Below are 19,196 nucleotides of genomic sequence, written 5' to 3'. Positions count from 1 at the left end.
GAGAGAGATCTAGAGAGACAAAGGGCAAGAGACGTGAGATAGAGGGAGATGGTGAGAGAGGAGGATGGAGACCCCAGGGCAGTGAATGAGGGAGAGAGATCTCTCTCTCCACCTGAAAGAAGGACAGAGATGGTGAGACAGGGAGAGTTGGAGAGAATGACATCTGATTATTCTCAAAGAGAACAAGTAGAGACACAGAGAAACTGCGTCCATCTGGGACCCTCTTCAGCCTCTTTTTTCTTTTTTTAAGATTTTATTTATTTATTCATGAGAGACACAGAGAAAGGCAGAGACATAGGCAGAGGGAGAAGCGGGCTCCCTTCAGGGACCCTGATGTGGGACTCGATCCCAAGACCCCGGCATCATGACCTGAGCCGAAAGCAGATGCTCAACCACTGAGCCACCCAGGCACCTGAACTGAAGGCGTGAACACCGAACCCCAAAGAGCCCCAGATCACAAGCCCTGGACCCTGTTAAGTGGTACTGTCTGTAGAAAAATGAGTCTTTGCAGATGTGATTATGTCAAGGATCTCAAGATGGGGACATTATCCTGATGATCCACGTGGGCTCTCCATATAATCATAAGTGTCCTTACCGAGGGAGGCGGGTGGACATTTGACTATAGACCAAGGGAAGAGACCAGAGTCAGAGAGGAAAGACGCTTTGAAGGTGGAGGAAGGGACCAGGAACAGAGGGAGGCCAGAGCACCCCTCTAGCTCCTGGAAAAGGGCAAGGTGACCCTGCCCCCTAGAGTCTTCAGAAGAAGCACTACCCTGCTCACACCTTGATTTTGGTCCCTTAAAACCCATTTTTTGATTTCTGGCCTCCAGTGCTGTCAGAGAAAACGTGTCTATTATTTTAAGCTACTAAACTGATGCTAATTTGTTAGGGCGACCACAGGAATCAGATGCCAGAGGCTAAGTCACTTGCCTATGATGGCCTGCAGGCAGAGTCGGGATTTGGACCCAAACAGGCTGGCTCTCGGCCAACAAGCACATAACTATATCACCCTGAGTGTTCCCGCTCTGGGGAGAGAAGAACCGGGAGCTAGAAGCCCCCAGGCTCTTTCCATCCTGTCCTCCAACTGGTCCCCTTGGCCATGGCTCCCTCTGGCTTCATGGGGTTGAGCTGACCTGCAGAGAGGAGGGGATCTGGAGGAGAAAAAATTTGTGCAAAGAAGAAAGGTTTCCTCATCTCTAGCCACCAAAGTTGTACAACCAAGTTGCAGTAGCAGAAATAACTCATTACAATTCAAGAGATAATGATGCTAATAGGCAAAAAGCTCTGGTTAAGGGTGGAAGGTACCTTCCTCCACCTCCCCCATCTCCTCCCCACCTCGACAAAAAAGAAAGAAGAAAGAGACATGTTGAAATCCTAAGTCTTAGTACTGAGAATGTGACCTTACTTGGAAATAGGGCTGTTGCTGATGGTGTTAGGATGATGTCACAGTGGGGTAGGGCGGGCCCTATGAACATGTCTGGCATCTTCATAAGAAGATGGCCATGCTCCCAGCTCAGCGGGCAGTCTGCTTCTTCCTGTCCCTTAGTCTCTCCCTCTGCTTGTGCTCTGTCCCCATCTCTCTCTCTCTCTCCCTCTCTCAAATGAATAAATAAAATCTTAAAAAAAAAAAAAAAGAAGAAGAAGATGGCCATATGCAGACAGGGAGACAGGGAGAGGGCCATGGGATGGTGAGAGCAGAGACTGGAGTCAGGGAGCAACAAGCCAAGGAATGCCGGAGGTCACCAGCAAGCCACTAGAAGCCGGCAAGAGGCAGGAGGGACTCCCCCACGGGTTTCCGAGATGGCAGTTCTGCCCGAATCTTGGGTTTGGATTTCCAGCTCCAGATGTGAGACGACACGTTTCTGTTGTTCTAAGCCTCCGGGGTCTGTGGCACTCTGTTGCGGCAGCCACGGGAAACTAACACGGCTCCTATGAATCAACAGAAACGTTAGCACAGGAAAGAAGAGGAAGCATGAATGACTCTTATAAAAGTGGCACTACAGTGGTATTTACATCACTTAGCTTTGGCTGGGTTACAGCACCCCAAAATGGAGCGGCTTAAAACAACACACGTTACGAGGGGTCGCAGGGCCCAGCTGGTGGAGGCTGGCTTGGCTGGGCCCGGCTGGTCTCGGATGGCCTCGCTTGGGGGTCCTCACTGGGCTGGCCGGGAGGGCCCGGCTGGTCTCGGATGGCCTTGCTTGGGGGTCCTCACTGGGCTGGTCGGAAGGCCCGGAGCCCCCCTCCGAGGGGCCGTCCCCACCCTGCAGGAGGCAAGCTCATTCACACAGGGGCCGAGGGCTCCCAGCAGCGAAGCAGAGACTTGAAATCTTGCAAACCCTCCTGACCCAAGACCCCAAACTCATGCAACATCGCTTCTGCCTCCTTCTATAGTCAAAGCGAGTTCCAAGACTGGTGCAGAGTTGAGGTGAGGGAAACGGACTCTGTCACCCGATGGCAGGAGCTACTACATAGAGGTAGGTCATGGCTGTTTGCATCGTCCCACGCCCCTTTCACCTACAGACTGGCAAAAATAAAACAGCTGGATGATACACAGAGCTGGTGAATCTGTACGGAAGCAGACACTCCCTTACACAGCTGGTGTGAGTGTAAGTTGGTACAGTCCCAGGAAGGGTGATTCTGCAATTGCTCTCAAAATGACAAATGTAGAAAAGCCTTTTGACATAGTAAAACCACTTACCACTCAGGGGAACTTGGCACATGTGTGAAATGATACTGGCACGAAGCTCTTTGTTGCAACATAGTTTGTAATACGCAACAAATGGGAAAATACAGAAATGCACAAAGGTACATATTTATGCATTCGGGGGAAAAATGAAACTGTGTAACTCGAGTTACTTTATTTTCAAGTGGAGAATTTTAGGGGCAGAACGATGCTTTACGCTGCGGTTTGTGCCTCGAAGCGGGGCGCGGAGGCCTCTATGCCTGTGTGTGTGTCCCATAAGTCCTCCCATGTCCCCTCACTTCCGAGTTTCAAATTAAGGGCAAGAACATGTCCTTTGCCTGCCTCTCTACCCTTCATACACTTTATCTCATGTTTGTGCGGCTCCCAGCCTGACTTATCGGCTGACCTTTGAGGAGATAGGCTTCGAGTCACAAAGCGCCAAGAGCTGCTGCTCCCTCCTCTCTGATTCCGCACTCCAGACTCCAGGACTGATCCCTCTTCTTCCCACTTCTCCTAGACCAAAGGGCTCCCGGTCCCCGCAGGGAAGGCGGTGGGCCTCCTCCCTAAACTTCTCCCTGCCGCAGCATCCCGGCAGGAAAAGCTACCCCAGGCCCCCACCTCCCATAGGTGCAAGCTCCTTGATGTACCTGCCGATTGAGGGCCACCCCGCCTACCCCCCGCCCCTAGAGTCTGGGAAGCCCAACAGCCCTGCGATTGACCTTGAACAGGTCCTTTCTCTTGTTTGGGATCTTTCCGCTGAGCCAAGGGGAGAAGCCAGCCCCAGCCTTGTGGGGCGCGCTGCTGAATGATGGTGACAATACCTACAGCAGCACCTACACCCTTGGGCGCTCTACATACACTGACTCGTGGAGTCCTCATGGCGGGCCTTTGGCACAGGCCCTCCTATTTTCTTTGTTTGACAAATGAGGACACTGAGGCTTTGGTGGGTGACATGACTTGCCCAAGGCCACCGAGCTTGAAGGGGAAGAACTGGAACTTGAACCCCAGCCATCTGGCTCCGAAGTGCTCATCCTCTTCTGGATGGGTGTGTGGTCTCCTTAGAGCCTGAGCATCACTGGCACAGATCCTCCCAACACTCGCGTAGCCACCACGTGCCCAGCATTAGCGGTAGACCCTGGAATATGCCAGCATAGTGGACAGACGCACTGAGGACCAAGACATGGAAGGGATATCCCCAGAGTTATACCTCAAGGGAGAGGCAGGTGGGGAGTCAAAGCAGTGAAGAGGCGACTCTGACGGAGACTAAGCATTGGGGCTGGGAGCCCCTCGGGGGTGCTTGAGATCGACCTCACTCCCATTGAACAGATGTGCGAATCAAAGCTGCCCAGTCAGCGGCAGGGGCAGGAGAGAAATGCAGGCCTCCTCTGGCGAGGGCAGGTCATATTCTAGGTAAGGGTAGGGGACTGCTTTCCCTCTTTCTTTTAGGTGAAGCCCAGCAGTCAAGTCTGAGAGGTCTGGGTTCAAATCCTGATTTTGCCGATGTCCTTACTTCACAGCTCTGGACTAGGGCCTTCGTGACTCTGAGACTTAGTTTCCTTCTCTATAAAATGGGGGACTAAATGTGGGTGGGGACTCCTGGGTGGCTCAGAGGTCAACATCTGCCTTTGGCTCAGAGCATGATCCTCAGTCTGGGGGTCGAGTCCTGCATCAAGCTCCCCACGGGGAGCCTGCTTCTCCCTCTGTCTATGTCTCTGCCTCTGTGTGTGTGTGTGTGTGTGTGTGTGTGTGTCTTTCATGAATAAATAAATAAAATCTTTTTTAAAAATGGGGGAAATAAGGACTCATTTCAACTGTACCAGCTGTTAAAATATTGAAATACTTCCAGGTCTGGTCAGTAAAAAATCTGCTATCCCAAGACCCCAAGTGCCCCCCGTGACATATCTGGGTCCTCCTGGGCACCCTAGTGTTCCAGCAACTAAATGTTTAATGCTGGGTCGATGGAGGCCACTGGGTCACTGCTCCAGCAGTTGTGCAGGGTTGTCCCTGCCACATATAGTGGCCTGTACTGATGAACAGAGAATATTTGGAACGCCGTATCCCTCCTGGGAAGAAGGGTAATGCCTTGTAAGACTATTGTAAGGATCCAGTGGGCTAACATCTCCCTGGAATGACCAGGAGCTTGTTAATAATAGCAATAATAATGCCAGCACACCTATCTGCCTTTCTTTGGCTTCATGAGTAACTCAGGCTTCTCCCATGTGCCTCTCAGGACTCAGTTTCCCCATCTCCGTGCTCCCTAAGCCCCTGTCCCCTGCCAAGTGTTCCAGTGACCAGGATGGCAGGTGGGGCCACCCTCTCCCTAGTCTGTTTGCTCTCCTTCTTCCAGGGCTGCTAGCCAAGGCCCTTGAATAAAAGGCCAGGTCACCTGTGTCCTGCTTCCTCCCCTCCGGCCTGGATCATGCTCCAGCTCCTCACTGCTCTGGCGCTCTTGGGAGCGCTGGCCACCCCAGCAGGTAGGCGCATCATGTGCGGTCCCCAAGAGCAAAAACCAAAAAGGAGGGTGAGAACGAGAGTGAGTGAGCGAGCGAGTGAGACAGTCCATGTTCACAGATGTGACTCCAGCTTCAGAGTCTGAGGCCCAGCCCCTTCTACCTCGACTTTTTGTCTAGCAGAGGCAGCCAAACTGCTGGAGAGCATAGTTCTGAGGCCAGGCCACCAGGGTTCAAATCTTGCCTCCACCACCTCTTTGCTGTGTGATCTTAAGCAAGCCACTGACCCTCTCTGTGCCTCAAAAGGGGAAAAAAAGCTGGTGGGGGCATTCATGGAATGAATATGTTCAAAGAGCTTTTTTTTTTTTTAATTTTTATTTATTTATGATAGTCATAGAGAGAGAGAGGCAGAGACATAGGCAGAGGGAGAAGCAGGCTCCATGCACCCGGAGCCCGACGTGGGATTCGATCCCGGATCTCCAGGATCACACCCTGCGCCAAAGGCAGGCGCCAAACCGCTGCGCCACCCAGGGATCCCTCAAAGAGCTTTTTAAGAGCTTAGAACAGTCTCAGGCCATAAGTAGCCCTGTCCGAAGGGATCCACACTGAGAGCCAAGAGCAGTTACGATTCCTTACTTTGCCTGTCTCCCCTTTGCTTCTAATTCTGCCCTCATTGGCTCAGGTTGGGGATCGAGTGGCCTGGCCCTTAGCCAGGGTCTCACTGCATGATCTGGAGTGGGACTCTAAGCCCCATCTGCTTTCACTTGCCTCGTGTATTCATCCACGAGTAGCAGGTGTGAGACGAGGTTCGCTGTTTTCCGACCGTGCTCCCTCCAGCCTCACGGTTTCTCGGGAGAGCCCCAGGTGCCTCTCTGCAGGTCGACAAGAAGGCTTCCCAGACGGACGCGGGTCTCCCCAGCCTAGCCCAGGAAGGGGCATTTCACTTTCAGATGTTCAACTCTGGGCTTGCAAGGGAGATGTTTGGAGAAGGAGTTTCCTGGCGAGAACCAGGTCGATTAGCTGGAGATGGCCAGCAGCTCTAGCTTGGTGATGCTGCTCCCTGCCTCTGAACCTTTGCCGTTTTGCCCACCCAGAGCGCCGGCCACACAGCTCCGGGAAAACATCCCATGATCTCCCAACAGCCCTCCCACCCCAGCCTGTACTCCTATTCTGGAATCCTGTGTGTGTGCGCACCCGTGTTTTTCTCCTCAATTGCAGGGTCTGATCATTCCTCTCTCCCCACAGGGACCTCCAAGACGTGTCCAGCCTGCTCTTTGCTGGGAGATTGTACCGAGAGAACCTGTCCTCCCACCAAGGAAGCCTGCTTGTTTAGCCAGATGCAGCTGGGTGGGGGGACCAGAGGGGGCCTGGGTGGAGGACCCATAAACTGGGTGGGGAAGGGTTTTGTGTGTCGGGGGTGAAGGCATGAAAAAACCACCCCAGGACTGGACTCATAACTCAGCATAGGGCCGCTGGGGTGGTGGGGGGTTAGGGGACAGGCTTCAATGCCAGCTGGGGGATTGCTACAGACAGGGCCACGGTTGGGGCCGGGGTGTGGGGGAGTCTCTGATCTCTCCTCCACAACCTCTGTCCCCAGAAAATGGGAATCTCATCAAGAACGGGTCATGTGTCGCCCCTGGGGAATGCCGAGAAGGTGTCTACTCCCTGACCTATGGCCCCGACTTGAGTCTCTGGGTCAGCATGGCCTGTTGTGAGGACAACTGCAGCAAGGCCACCCGACAAGGTTTGTTGGCAGGACTTGGGGGTCACAGCCCCAGGTAGGGTGTTGGGGGAACTTGACCTCAATTTCCAGCTCTGCCTGGCTGACCAGAGAAAGGAGAACCTCAGTATTCTCATCTGGAAAATGGGTGTGAACTAAGTTTTGCAGGGGGTGCCTTCGAGCACAAGGCTGGCATGTAGCAGGCACTGCAGAAATAGTTGCACTCACTGAGTTATTGAGGGGCTGGAGAGGAGCCTCAAACTTTTATTTCTCCTTAGGAGAAGAGCTCCCTTGAGGGCTACTTGAGCAGAGCAGTGTGGGGCGCTTGGGTGGCTCAGTTGGTTAAGCATCTGCTTTCGGTTCAGGTCATGATCCTGGGGTCCTGGATGAAGCCCCACTTCGTGGTCTCTGCTCAGCAGGGAGCCTGCTTCTCCCTCTGCCTCTGCCTGCCACTCTCCCTGCTTGTGTTCTCTCTGTCAAATAAATAAATAAAATCTTAGAGAAAGAAAAAGAAACATAGGCATGGCGATAGGCCCAGTTTAGAGTGAGGCCAGCAAGTACCCCAGGGTGCAAAATTTAAGGAGGCATTCACTTTCAGGCGCTGACTCTGCGCTTGCATGACCTTGAGAGGGAGTGCCTCCTTGCTGGCTTTACTCCATCCAGACCTGGCTCGGAGCTGCGATAAAGATCACTTTTTGTTGCTTGTTTATTTTTCCAAAGAAGGAATTCGTATTTGGCAGGTACAGCAATGGGGGGAGACCTGGGACAGCTCCACACTCAGGGATACTAGCCATCTTTTCCTTTTTTTTTTTTTTTTAGATTTTTTATTTATTCATGAGAGACACAGGCAGAGGGAGAAGCAGGCTCCACGCAGGGAGCCTGACGTGGGACTCGATCCCGGGACTTCAGGATCATGCCCTGGGCTGAAGGCAGGCACTAAACCACTGAGGCACCCAGGGATCCCCCAGCCATCCTTTTCAAACAACCAGGATTACCTTCCTTCTAAAAATTGTGCTGCTCCCCAAATAAAACAGCCAGTTCCAAGCTAAACGGTCCGCATGCCATTCAGTAGATAAAATGCCAGTTATGATTCTAACTGCGTTAGACAAAATTCCTATGTGTAGAGAAAGATCAAAAAGACTATCTTGGAATACTCTTGAGTAAGGTCTTTTGGTGGACAATCTATAGCAGTGCTGCCCAGGAGAAATGCAATGTGAGCCATTGACGTAATGAGAGCTTTTCTAGTAGCCACGTTAAAAAGTGCAAAGAAACAGGTGCAATTAATTTTAGTAATGTATTTTATTTGAGATAACATATCTAAAATATTCTTCTGACATATATGTAATCAATATAAAATTATTAATGAGATATTTTATTGTTTCAAACTAAGCCTCTGAAACCTAGGATGTGTTTTATACTCACAGCACCCCCAAGGCGATCTACCACATTTTTTTTTTTATTTTCGTCATTGATTTTTAAAGTTGATGTAGAGTCGACACACAATGTTACGCTAGTTTCAGGCGTCCGACAAAGTGATCGGACAACTGTATGTGTCACATATGCTATGTTCACCGCAAGTGTAGCTGTACAAAGCCATTACAACTTCATTGACTATATCCCTTATGCTGTACCTTTCATTCTTGTGACTTATTCATTCTATAACTAGAATCCTATACCTCCCACTCCCCTTCACTGATAGTTTTTTAAAGATTTTATTTATTTGAAAGAGAGAGAGAGAGAGAGAGTAAGTGAGGGAGACAGAGCAGGAGCGGGGAGGAGAGGGATAAGCAGGCTCCTTGGGGCTCCATTCCAGGATCCTGGGATCACAACCCAAGCCGAAGGCAGATGCTTAACCAACTGAGCCACCCAGGTACCCCCTCCCCTTCACAAATGTTGTCCCCCCAATCCACCTCCTCTTTGTTAACCATATGTACACGCCTCATCTTCTTTATCCATTCATCTATGGGTGGATGCTTGGGTTGTCTGCATATTTTGACTGTTGTAAATAATGCTACGATAAACATAGTGCATGTATCTTTTTGACCTAGTGTTTTTGCTTTCTTTGAGTAAATACCCAGTAGTGGAATTACTGGATCCATATGGTATTTCTATTTTTAATTTTTTTGAGGAACTTACATACTTACAACAGTGCAGGAGGGAAATCTGCCACATTTCAAGAGCTCAACAGCCACAGGTGCACAGTGGCCACGTATTAGCACAGTTCTGTGGTCATGTTTTCTTTAGTGGACTTTTTTTTAAAAAAGATTTTATTTATTTAAGAGGAGAGAGAGAGAGAGGGAGGGAGGGAGACAGAGATGAGAGAGAGGACCTGGGAGGCGTGCAAGCAGGGACAGGGGCAGAGGGAGAGTGCTGAGTGCAGAGCCTGATGCAGGGCTTGATCCTGCCACCCTGAGGTCATGGCCTGAGGTGAAATCAAGAGTGGGACACTTTGAGCCACCCCAGTGACCCTCTTCAGTCAACTTTTCTGTTTGCCAATATTGCAATTTAAACCCACATTAAAATGATTGGTGGTTTAGTTTTGACTCAGGAAAAATATGCTTAAGCAGTTTTCTCTTAAATGTTTCAGATCTCTAAGCAAGTTCTGGGATTGATCAGGTCGTGGAAAGCCCAAAAGCCACAGCCCTGCTCTTTGGCAGAACACCACAGTATCTTAAAACCTAAAATAACAGGGGGCACCTGGGTGGCTCAGTGGTTGAGCATCTGCCTTCAGCTCAGGTCATGATCCTGGAGTCCTGGGATCAAGCCTCACATCCAGATCCCTGCTCAGTTGGGAGTTTGCTTCTCTCTCTCCCTCTGCCTGCTGCTCCCCCTGCTTGTGCTCTCTCTCTCTCTGTCAAATAAATAAAAATGAAATCTTAAAAAAGAAAAAAAGAACCCCTGAAATAACAGGATCACTTTTTAATCACTTTTGGAATTCAGTGTGTTCAAGAGAGGGCTTGGGTTTGGATGGTCAGTGGTGTCTCCAGAACAGGGCCTGGTACACAGTGGGTGCTCAAGAAATGTTTGTGGGATAAATAAAAGAATCCACAGGACCCAGCCTGAAGGTCTGTTTAGGACAAGTGTGGGGCAGCCTCACCTTCGGCTCTGGTTGCTGCTCCTCAGAATGTGTCTTCAGGGGTTGGAAGGAGGTGGCTGAGACCAGGCTGATCCCACTTCACAGGAAAATGCTCTGGGTTGTGGTGGGGGTTGGTCGGGGAAGGAGGGCTGCAGGGAGGGGTGGGTGTTTCTTAGCCTTCATCCCACCCTGACCACATCCACTCCCACCAGAGGCACCACCCAAAGCCCAGCTCAACGGAGTGAAATGTCACCACTGTTTTGGGGATAAGTCAGCCTTGTGTGACTCCCGTTCGGTCATGAACTGCACTGGTGATCAGACCGTGTGTCTCACCCTCAACGGGACATGGAATGGAGGTAAGAGTTTCTGGCCCTCAGGAGCAATTTGGGTGATGGGCCTCCCTCTCACCTGCGCAAACGAGTGCCGAGGTTCATTAGTAGGTGGTGCTCTGGTGCTCTTGCTATTTAGTGAATCACTCACAAAGGCAGTGGCTTAAAATAATGGCCATCATTTTATTAACTCTTTCTCTAGGTTGGGAATTGTGAAAGAGCTCAACTGGATGGTTCTGAGTCTCATGGGATTCCCAGGCAGAGGGTGGCCGGAGCTGGAAATGCAGGTCCCAGAGCAACTCATATGTGTAGACTCTGGGCCTCTCCGATGTGATTTTTCCCCATTGGTTAGACTGGGCTTCTTCACAGCATGGCTGCCTCAGGGCCCTTTATATGCTGGCTGAAGATCTCAGTAGTGAATAGTACAGCAAACAAGGCATCAATGGAGGCCACTTAGGTATCTCTCTCTCTCTTTGCAAGTAATCCTAGGGCTTTTTTAAAAAAGATTTTATTTATTTATGAGAGACCCAGAGAGAGACAGAGAGAGGCAGAGACACAGGCAGAGGGAGAAGCAGGCTCCATGCAGGGAGCCCGACATGAGACCCGATCCTGGGTCTCCAGGATCATGCTCTGGGCCGAAGGTGGCACTAAACCACTGAGCCACCTGCGCTGCTCTCCTAGGGCTTTTCTATGTGATTTCTCCACACTGGGTAGATTGGACTTCCCCCACATCATGGCTGTCACCATCCTTACATGGTGACTGAAGACTTTCAGAGAGAGTATTCCAGGAAACAAAGCGGCAGCTGCATGGTCTTTGATGATCTAGCCTTGGAAGTCACATGTCATTTTACCATATTTTATTGGTTGAAACAGTCACAAAAGTCTATCTGGTTTCAAGAAGACAAAGCATAGACTTTTGATGTTTCAAAGAATTTGTAGATGTATTTTAAAATCACCATGACGTGTTTGCAAATGGTTGAGCCTTTTAGAGTGAAAGTCTTAGAATAGAACTACACTGACCTGAGGATAGACTATTAGGCCAACAAAGTGACAGGAAGAAGTGATCTGGCCTGCTCCTGGCAGACTGGATCCTCTGAAGGGTCTTTTTGCTATAAGCAGTAGCATACAGGGGGGGTGTGAGGTCAGGGGGTGGGGGGCACAGGAGGTGGGAGTAGTCTGCTCTGGGAGGGAGGACTATTTTATCACAGCCATTGTGTAGAAATGCTGGAATATGGTGATAAAAAGAAGCAGATTGATGTTTAGTCATTATTATTAATTTTTTAAATTTATTTTTAAGGTTTTATTTATTCATTTGTGAAAGACACAGAGAGAGGCAGAGACATAGGCAGAGGGAGAAGTAGGTTTCCTGCTGGGAGCCTGATGCGGGGACTCAATTCCAGGACCCCAGGATCATGACCTGAGCTAAAGGCAAATATTCAACCACTGAGCCACTCAGGTGTCCCTATTGTTATTTTTTTAAAGTGAGCTCTACACCCAACGTGGGGCTTGAACTGAGGATCCCAAGATCAAGAGTCCTATGCTCTATGAACTGAGCTAGCCAGGCACCCCTAGTCCATCTTATTATTGTTTTTAAATGCTCTACAGAGAGCACACTCCCTTATAGACTGCTCCCATTACCATCCCCATTGGTATGCCACTGTTTACAGATGAACTGGATATTGTACAAAATATTTTCCATGCTTTTGGGCGCTTATAGGAAGTTAGGGAAATTTCCAGGGGCCCCCAAACAAAGTAAAAATGTGAGCAACATGGTTGAGGAGCTGACTCTGAGGGTCCCACATAAGCCAGGGACCTTAGAAGGGGACTGAAATGATCCCTGGTTGGTACTACCTCTTAGACCTCAGTATAAACAAAGGCAAATCCTCTCTAATGGGAAGCTCCCAAGAGGGCCCCAGATTAACATCAACCAGATATGAGCCCACAGTCAGAGCTCGTGAAATGCACAAGGGAACAAGTCACCATGAGTGAGAGCAGAAGCAAGAAATAAGAGATGTAGATTCAGGAGGAGTTCAGCTATTGTAATTATCAGCTGTAGAACATAGCTGTCTGTGACACATTTGAAGGGATAAAATTAGAATCGCAAAAATGAGCAGGCATCAAGAGGTTGTAAGGAAAGGCCGGGCAGATTTGAAAATGAATCATATAGAACTATCAAGAGAGATGGGAACTTTGAGACAGAGAAAGTCATCAAGGTGGGAAGGTTCTGACTTTGAGTTTCCTCCTGCAACTTCCTCTTGTTTCTGCAGGAGGTCCCCAAATCTTGAAGGGCTGTGCTACCCCAAATGTCTGCCACCTGCAAGTGAACACCATCCTGGGACCAGAAGCATCTGGATTTCATCTCATCAGCAAGCCTGAATGCGACTACATGGTTACTACCCCCCAGCCAAGTGCGTTGAACTCTGACTTCCTGGGATTCTATCTTTTTCTGCCCTTCCCAGATCCCACATGCCCTTCCCAATCCTATGTGTTTCCAGGGTATCCCCTCCCCCTACCATATGCTCTCAGGGAGTGCAATTACCCACAGAAGAGCACACACATACACACACACACACCATGTAACACACTTAGAAGCAGAAAATCCTGCTGGCACACACCCCACATCCACAAACATCTACATCTATATCCCAGCACCCAAAACTTGCCGACAGAGGAGCACACATTTCTAAACACGAGCATCCTGTCATGTAAGTGAGACTAGAGATACAAACTCTGTTTAAACAAGAAATCTAATGGTCTTTTTTTCTTTCTTTCCTTCACTTCCTTGCTTGTGAAAGAAGACAGATTTGCCAACAGCCTTCTTTTGGCTTAACAAAGAACACAGACAGTAAGTTTTATCTTCCAGAAAAGAGAGTTGCTAATTGAGATAGTATTTACTGGGGCAGCAGCTTTTTAAGTGAGACAACTGAACAGAATCACAGATGTTTCAGAGGTGAGAAAGGCAATTTCCTTTTTTTTAAGATTTTATTTATTTATTTATTTATTTATTTATTTATGAGAGAGAGAGAGAGAGGCAGAGAGAGAGAGAGAGAGAGAGAGGCAGAGACACAGGCAGAGAGAGAAGCAGGCTCCATGCAGGGAGCCTGATGCGGGACTCGATCCCGGGTCTCCAGGATCACACCCTGGGCTGCAGGCGGTGCTAAACTGCTGAGCCACTCGGGCTGCCGGAGAGGCAATTTCCAAAGCCTCTTTTGTTAGAAACCACCCAGCAAAGACAGTTCTGAGATGCAAAGGACAATCTGTTTGCTCAATCTGCAGGCAAAGAAGGAGCATTCTCACCTTTGGCTTCCTCAGATTACCAGCCATTGGAGTTTTACTTTTAAAAACTAAACAGTGGATTAAATTTTTTAAAAAGATTTTATTTATTCATGAGAGACACAGAGAGAGACAGAGACATAGGCAGATGGAGAGAGGCAGGCTCCCTGCAGGGAGCCTGATGTGGGACTCGATACCAGGTCCCTGGGATCACGACCTGAGCCAAAGGCAGACGCTTGACCACTGAGCTACCCAGGTGCCCCAAACAGTGGATTAAATTAATGACCACAATGAAGAAAACAAAAAAGGGTGCACAAAGGACCTCAAAATTTACAATATGAAAGGAGAAAGGGCAAAACAGGGTAACTAACAACTGGAAGACAAGACGTGGAATTTTTGCATATATGGTCCCTATGGGCACGTAACACAACCGTGCAGGGACTTATCAGTTATCAGGTGCATGCGCATGGACGGATATAAGCACACAAACATACGAAAGTAAGAAATACAGATGTGCTGAAACACTTTACTAACATCCACAGACATTCATGTCTGTTCTCCAACATATATATGCAAGCACCCTCAACTTTGCTGGGAACACAGACAGACCCAGACCCAGAAACACGCTCAGACCCACAGAACCAGCCTTATATGTATCCACATAGACAGGTGCTCTGCTCACACAGAGATGCACCTAGACAGCTTCTCACAGGGGGGCCCATGGAGCCACACGCAAACATCCCCACCCTTCTGCAGACAGTTCCAGAGGACGCAGAGTTCAACATAGGCACTCACAACCACGTGTGCACACAGGGAAACAGGACTGCGTGCTTGTGTATGCAAACTGCATCATTGCAGAAGTGCGCATATGCAGCATATTTACACTGATGTACTCAGAAACGTGTACACACACACACACACACACACACACACACAGACGCTGTTCCCCAGCCAATTTACCTTCCTTTCTCTCTCCAGGTTCCTCTGCAACCACAACTCTGACCAAGGATAAACTCACCACCTGTTTCACCTGCTCAGGCCTCAATGATTGTGACACGGTCCTCTGCGCAGCGGATAGGAACTACTGCCTTCAGACACTGGGCATCTTGGGTGAGTGTCCCTGGAGACTGGATTGGGTGGTGGAGGTGAAAAGGGGCCTGAAGCACACCACCCCTTGCCCTGCCGCCCCCCCATGTTTGCTGCCCTGCCCCCCATGTTTGCTGCCCAGCCCCTTTGTTTGCTGCCTGGCCTCCAGCACCAGCGGAGGCAGGCTTTTCCTGGTGTTGGAGGGCAGAGGCTGGTGGCAGTGGAGCGTGTACATTTAAAATCTGATGCCACCTTGCTACAGTTATTTATTACTGAATAAGTCAGCTCAAGACATAGTGGCTTAACCAGTCACAAGAGAGCAAATACTGCATGACTTCTTTTATGTGAGATACCTAGAGTAGTCACCTTGGTGGTAGTTTTAGTTTTGCAAAATGAGAAGGTTCTAGAGATCTGTTGCATGACAATGTAAATATAGTTAACACCACAGAAGATATACTTAAAAATGCCTAAGAGGGTACATTTTATATTATATAGGGTGGTTTTGTTTTGGGGTTTTTTGGCCACCATTTAAAAATAAAACTGTGTGGCTTAAAACAATGATTTACTATTTCTCACTATTCTGTGGGTTGATGAAGCTCAGCTTAGGCAGATCTTCTCCTCTAAGAGGTGATGTTCCTCCATGTGGCTGCATTTATCTGAGAACCTGGCTGGGGCTGGAATGTTCGATACAGCCTCTTGCCTTCTGAGATCTCTGTCCATGTGGTCTGTCACCAGTCAGTAGCCTCGCTGAGCTTCCTTACAGTATGGTGCTGGCTTCCGAGAAGGAAGAGGTGGAGACCATGGGCTTCTTAAGAGAGAGAAGCCCAGCCCCAGCCCAGTGTCACTCTTGCCACAGTCTATTGATTAGAGCAAGTCACAAGGCCAGCTCAGATTTAAGGGATGAGGACATGGATTCTATCTCTTGATATGGGAGTGCTGAGGTAAGATACAGAAAAGCCTGGGGGGTGGGAGATAGAGTCACAGCCATCTTGATCTAGGACAACATTCTGGGCAAGGAGGCCTCTGTGGGTCTGCCCCATAAAGGGAAAAACTAGACTTTTCTGTACATGGGAAAAGGAAGTGAGCTGGAAACCAGCTCTTCTCTGCCTTCCAGCAACGTAAGTAAAGATGCCAACAATGACACCCAGAAGGGGCTTCTAGTCAGGGGGTGGTTCACGATCGCCTTTCCTCACAAACCTACCCTCTGCATCTCTCCAGCCTTAGAGGAAGGTAACTCTGTTGTCTGGAGACGTGGTTCCTGTGTGGCCTCCAAGGACTGTGGATTTGGCACCTCCATCTCTGCCTTCACCTACAGCAGTGACTTTAGTTTCTGGATCAATTCCACCTGTTGCCAAGGCAACTGCCAAGAACTCACTCCTCTCGGTATGCTGCCACCAGAAAGCAGTCGCGGGTGGCCAAGGAAGCGGTGGGGTGACTGTGGAGGAGACTTTGTCCGGATTTGAGGAAGGCAGGCAGGTAGAAACATCACTCAGGAGCATCCCTATTCCCCAGCCAGGCTGCCCAAAGGCAGCCTGACCCCAGCTAAGTGGGAAATTCCAGTAAGGTCATCTCACTGTTGGGGAGCTCGTGAGCACAGAGAGCCCTGGAGGTCCTGAGAGCCCTCCTGGCTGACTGTAACCCTTCCCTTTACAGCAATTCTGCCAACTTCACACACCCTGAACGAGTTCCTGTGTCCTGTATGTCCCAGCAGCCAGCCAGGGTCCTGCAATTCCTCCTTCTATATGCAGTGTCGCAGTGGGGAAACTGAGTGTGTCCAGCTGGACCTGGTGCTTGTAGAAGGTAATCTATGTGTCCGTGTGTGTGTGTGTGTGTGTGTGCACATGTGCACCCAAGAGTGAGCCTGAGCACGTTGGTTTTTGAATCAGGCATGCCTGAGTTGGGAGTCTCAAAGTCCGTAAGACTTCTGGATGAGTACTGTCCAAAAGGAATATAATGCAAGCCACACATAGAATTTCAAGTGTCTGAGTAGCCACATTAAAAAGTAACAGATGAAATTAATTTAGTGTTTTATTTGACCCAATATATCCAACGGTTGTAATTTCAATGCATAATCAATATAAGAAATCACGAGATACCTTACATTCATTTTTTTTCCTACTAAGCCTTTGGAATGTGGTATGGATGCTTTTTAAGATTTTATTTATTTATTCATGAGAGACACAGAGAGAGAGGCAGAGACATAAGCAGAGGGAGAAGCAGGCTCCATGCAGGGAGCCTAATGTGGGACTCGATCCCAGGATCCTGGGATCACACCTTGACGAAGTCAGACACTCAACCACTGAGCTACCCAGGCGTCCCTCTGATGTGGATTTTATACTCACAGCACATTTCACTTCAGACCAGCCGCATCTCTAGTGCTCAATAGCCATGTGTGGCCAGTGGCTACTGTACTGAAAATTCTAGAACATATTAAATGCTGTGTATGGCATTTCAGTGAATCTGAGACCATCATGGCTCTATGAGGAAATGAACCAAGAAAATACAGACTGTGCTGTGAGGTTTCCTTTTTTTTTTTTTTTTTTTTTTTAATGGAGAAGTTCAAAGATAAATAAAAGAGTGAATAGTTTAATAAATCTCACGTGCCCTTCACCCAACCCCAATAATTATCCACTCATGGCCAACTGTGTTTCATCTCTACCCTCGCCCCACATTATTTTGAATGCAACCTCAGATATCACATCCTTTGAACTGTAAATATTTCCATACACTTATTTAAAAGATGAGAACTTGGGATGCCTGTGTGGCTCGGCAGTTGAGCATCTACCTTTGGCTCAGGGTGTGATCCTGGGGTCCAGGATCGGGTCCCGCATCAGGCTCCCCTCGAGGACCCTGTTTCTGTCTCTGCCTGTGTCTCTGCCTCTCTCTCTGTATCTTTCAAGAATAAATAAATAAAATCTTTTTAAAAATTAAAAGATGAGGACTTAAAAACAAGCTGCAATCGTGGTGGGGTGTTCTTTGTTGGTAAAATAAGACTAGATCACTTTCATATCCCCCGCCAAATTCTCAATAAACTGATTTCGTTTGTATACTTATATTCATATAAAATGCATCACACTGTACCATAGTCCTTCTGAAATGGCTCTGAGGAAGCCTAGGTAGGAAGAAGGTAAGGAACCTGTGCACTAAATCTGTTGGAAGGGTGTGGGAAATAGAACGGCCTCCGGGCATCACAGTTATTAATGTATTCAGTACTATTAATAATTGAATACAAGTAAAAAGAAAGCCTGCAACATACATGTAAGGTATAAAGAGTAGCAATGAAAGGCACAGCGGTGACCAGGCCCCAGCTGGAGGATCCCAGCTTTTCTGGTGAGTTTTCCCAAAGGACCTGGGTCAGAGGACCTCCCGGGTGGCACACAGTGACAGGTGTGCACGATGGCACCAGGGACACCTGCTGGCATGGCCTCACGTGCGTCCTCCCTCACGTCTCCACAGGTGGCCAGAACATGAGTGTGCGCGGCTGCGGCTCCCCGGACCTGTGCAGTGCCCAGGCTGCCACCGAGGGGCTTCTGGCGCTGCCTGGCCACCGGCTGGCCCGCAGGCCCCAGTGCAGCACCAGCCAGCGCGCCGTCATGAGCTCCAAGTGCCACTCGGGTGCGCCACCTGGCCTCCACCTTGCCCTGTCCATGCTGCTGGTGGCCCTGAGCACTGCGGCCCTCTGCTGAGCAGGCTGGCCTCCACTGCCCTCACCCTGCAGCCACTCAACCCCGCTTGTGGCCCACGTTGCGAGATGGCACTTTGACTCCCCCTTTTCTTCTGGCATTTCTAAGCCTAGAAGCTTCTGGTGAGAGAAGTCAGAAACCAGGGGTGAGCCTCCTCCCTCTGACTAAGAGCTTCCCCAGGGCTAGTCCCCTTTCTTAACACCAGGGTATGAAGCCTATGCCTCCTCCCTCAGACTAAGCTGTACTTCCTCAGGCCTCAGATTAGAGCTGCTTCTGTGGTCACACATTCTTACCAGGGGCCCCAAAGATGAAGCCTCCTTCCTCAGGCGAGGCTGTTCGCAACACCAGGCGCCTCCCTCAAACTAGGGCTGTGTCTGTTCCTGAACACTGGGAAGCAGCTCCTCCCCTCTTTAGGGTCTAGCAAAGTCTTGGGCAGCCAAGATGGGTTTGAGGACCAAATACACTCTTTTCCTAGGCTTTTAGAGCACCCCTTCCACCACTAGCACCACCACCACCAGCACACTGGCTCTCTTCTATCTGGGTTCAGTCTCCCCATTGTAACCAAACCCGAATGAATCTCATCCCACAACGCCAAGTGGTTTGGGTTTCCTTCTTCTCACATCGCAACCTCCAATAGGGCCCTGATGTGGTCTGCTCTCTTCTCCCGGGGATTCTGGGACCAGAGGGGACCTGCAGATGACAGCATCTGGGAGCCAGGGCAGGCAGAGAAACGAACGCTCAGTCTGGAGTGAGTGTCATTTTAGAGCAAGCATCGGACCCAAAGGATTGAGCAGAGAAGTAAAGATGGGGAGCTGGACAGGAGGCAGGATGCCAGGAACCATCTGCTTTCAGCTAAAAGTAATACAAAGTCCAACAAAAAGAGCAGAAAGTAT

At 49.4% G+C, this 19,196-nt stretch overlaps 1 protein-coding gene and 1 long non-coding RNA gene across 3 annotated transcripts; one reads left to right on the top strand and one right to left on the bottom strand.

Moving 5' to 3' along the window:
• The first annotated feature begins 5,033 nt into the window (after positions 1 to 5,033).
• On the top strand, positions 5,034 to 18,898 carry LOC140604236 (uncharacterized). The gene is made up of 9 exons (XM_072775452.1): positions 5,034 to 5,160; positions 6,382 to 6,483; positions 6,734 to 6,880; positions 10,145 to 10,288; positions 12,529 to 12,669; positions 14,513 to 14,644; positions 15,839 to 16,003; positions 16,274 to 16,420; positions 18,077 to 18,898. Exons 1-9 carry the CDS (start codon positions 5,106 to 5,108, stop codon positions 18,304 to 18,306), a joined length of 1,263 nt encoding a protein of 420 aa, XP_072631553.1. The 5' UTR covers positions 5,034 to 5,105; the 3' UTR covers positions 18,307 to 18,898.
• LOC140604238 (uncharacterized) lies at positions 6,714 to 14,674 on the bottom strand. 2 transcript variants are annotated; one of them, XR_012007237.1, is made up of 4 exons: positions 14,495 to 14,674; positions 10,341 to 10,752; positions 9,954 to 10,081; positions 6,714 to 7,329 (listed from the first exon to the last, which is right to left on the bottom strand). It is a non-coding gene; the product is annotated as an uncharacterized lncRNA (long non-coding RNA). The 2 variants fall into 2 exon arrangements; XR_012007236.1 differs by lacking the exon at positions 6,714 to 7,329 and adding an exon at positions 7,706 to 9,707 and having other exon boundaries at positions 14,495 to 14,673.
• Positions 18,899 to 19,196: the final 298 nt, after the last annotated feature.

This window comes from Canis lupus, chromosome 1 (assembly GCF_048164855.1).
Source record: "Canis lupus baileyi chromosome 1, mCanLup2.hap1, whole genome shotgun sequence".
Classification (NCBI taxonomy): Eukaryota; Metazoa; Chordata; class Mammalia; order Carnivora; family Canidae; genus Canis; species Canis lupus.
This window is presented reverse-complemented; position numbering and strand designations above follow the sequence as displayed.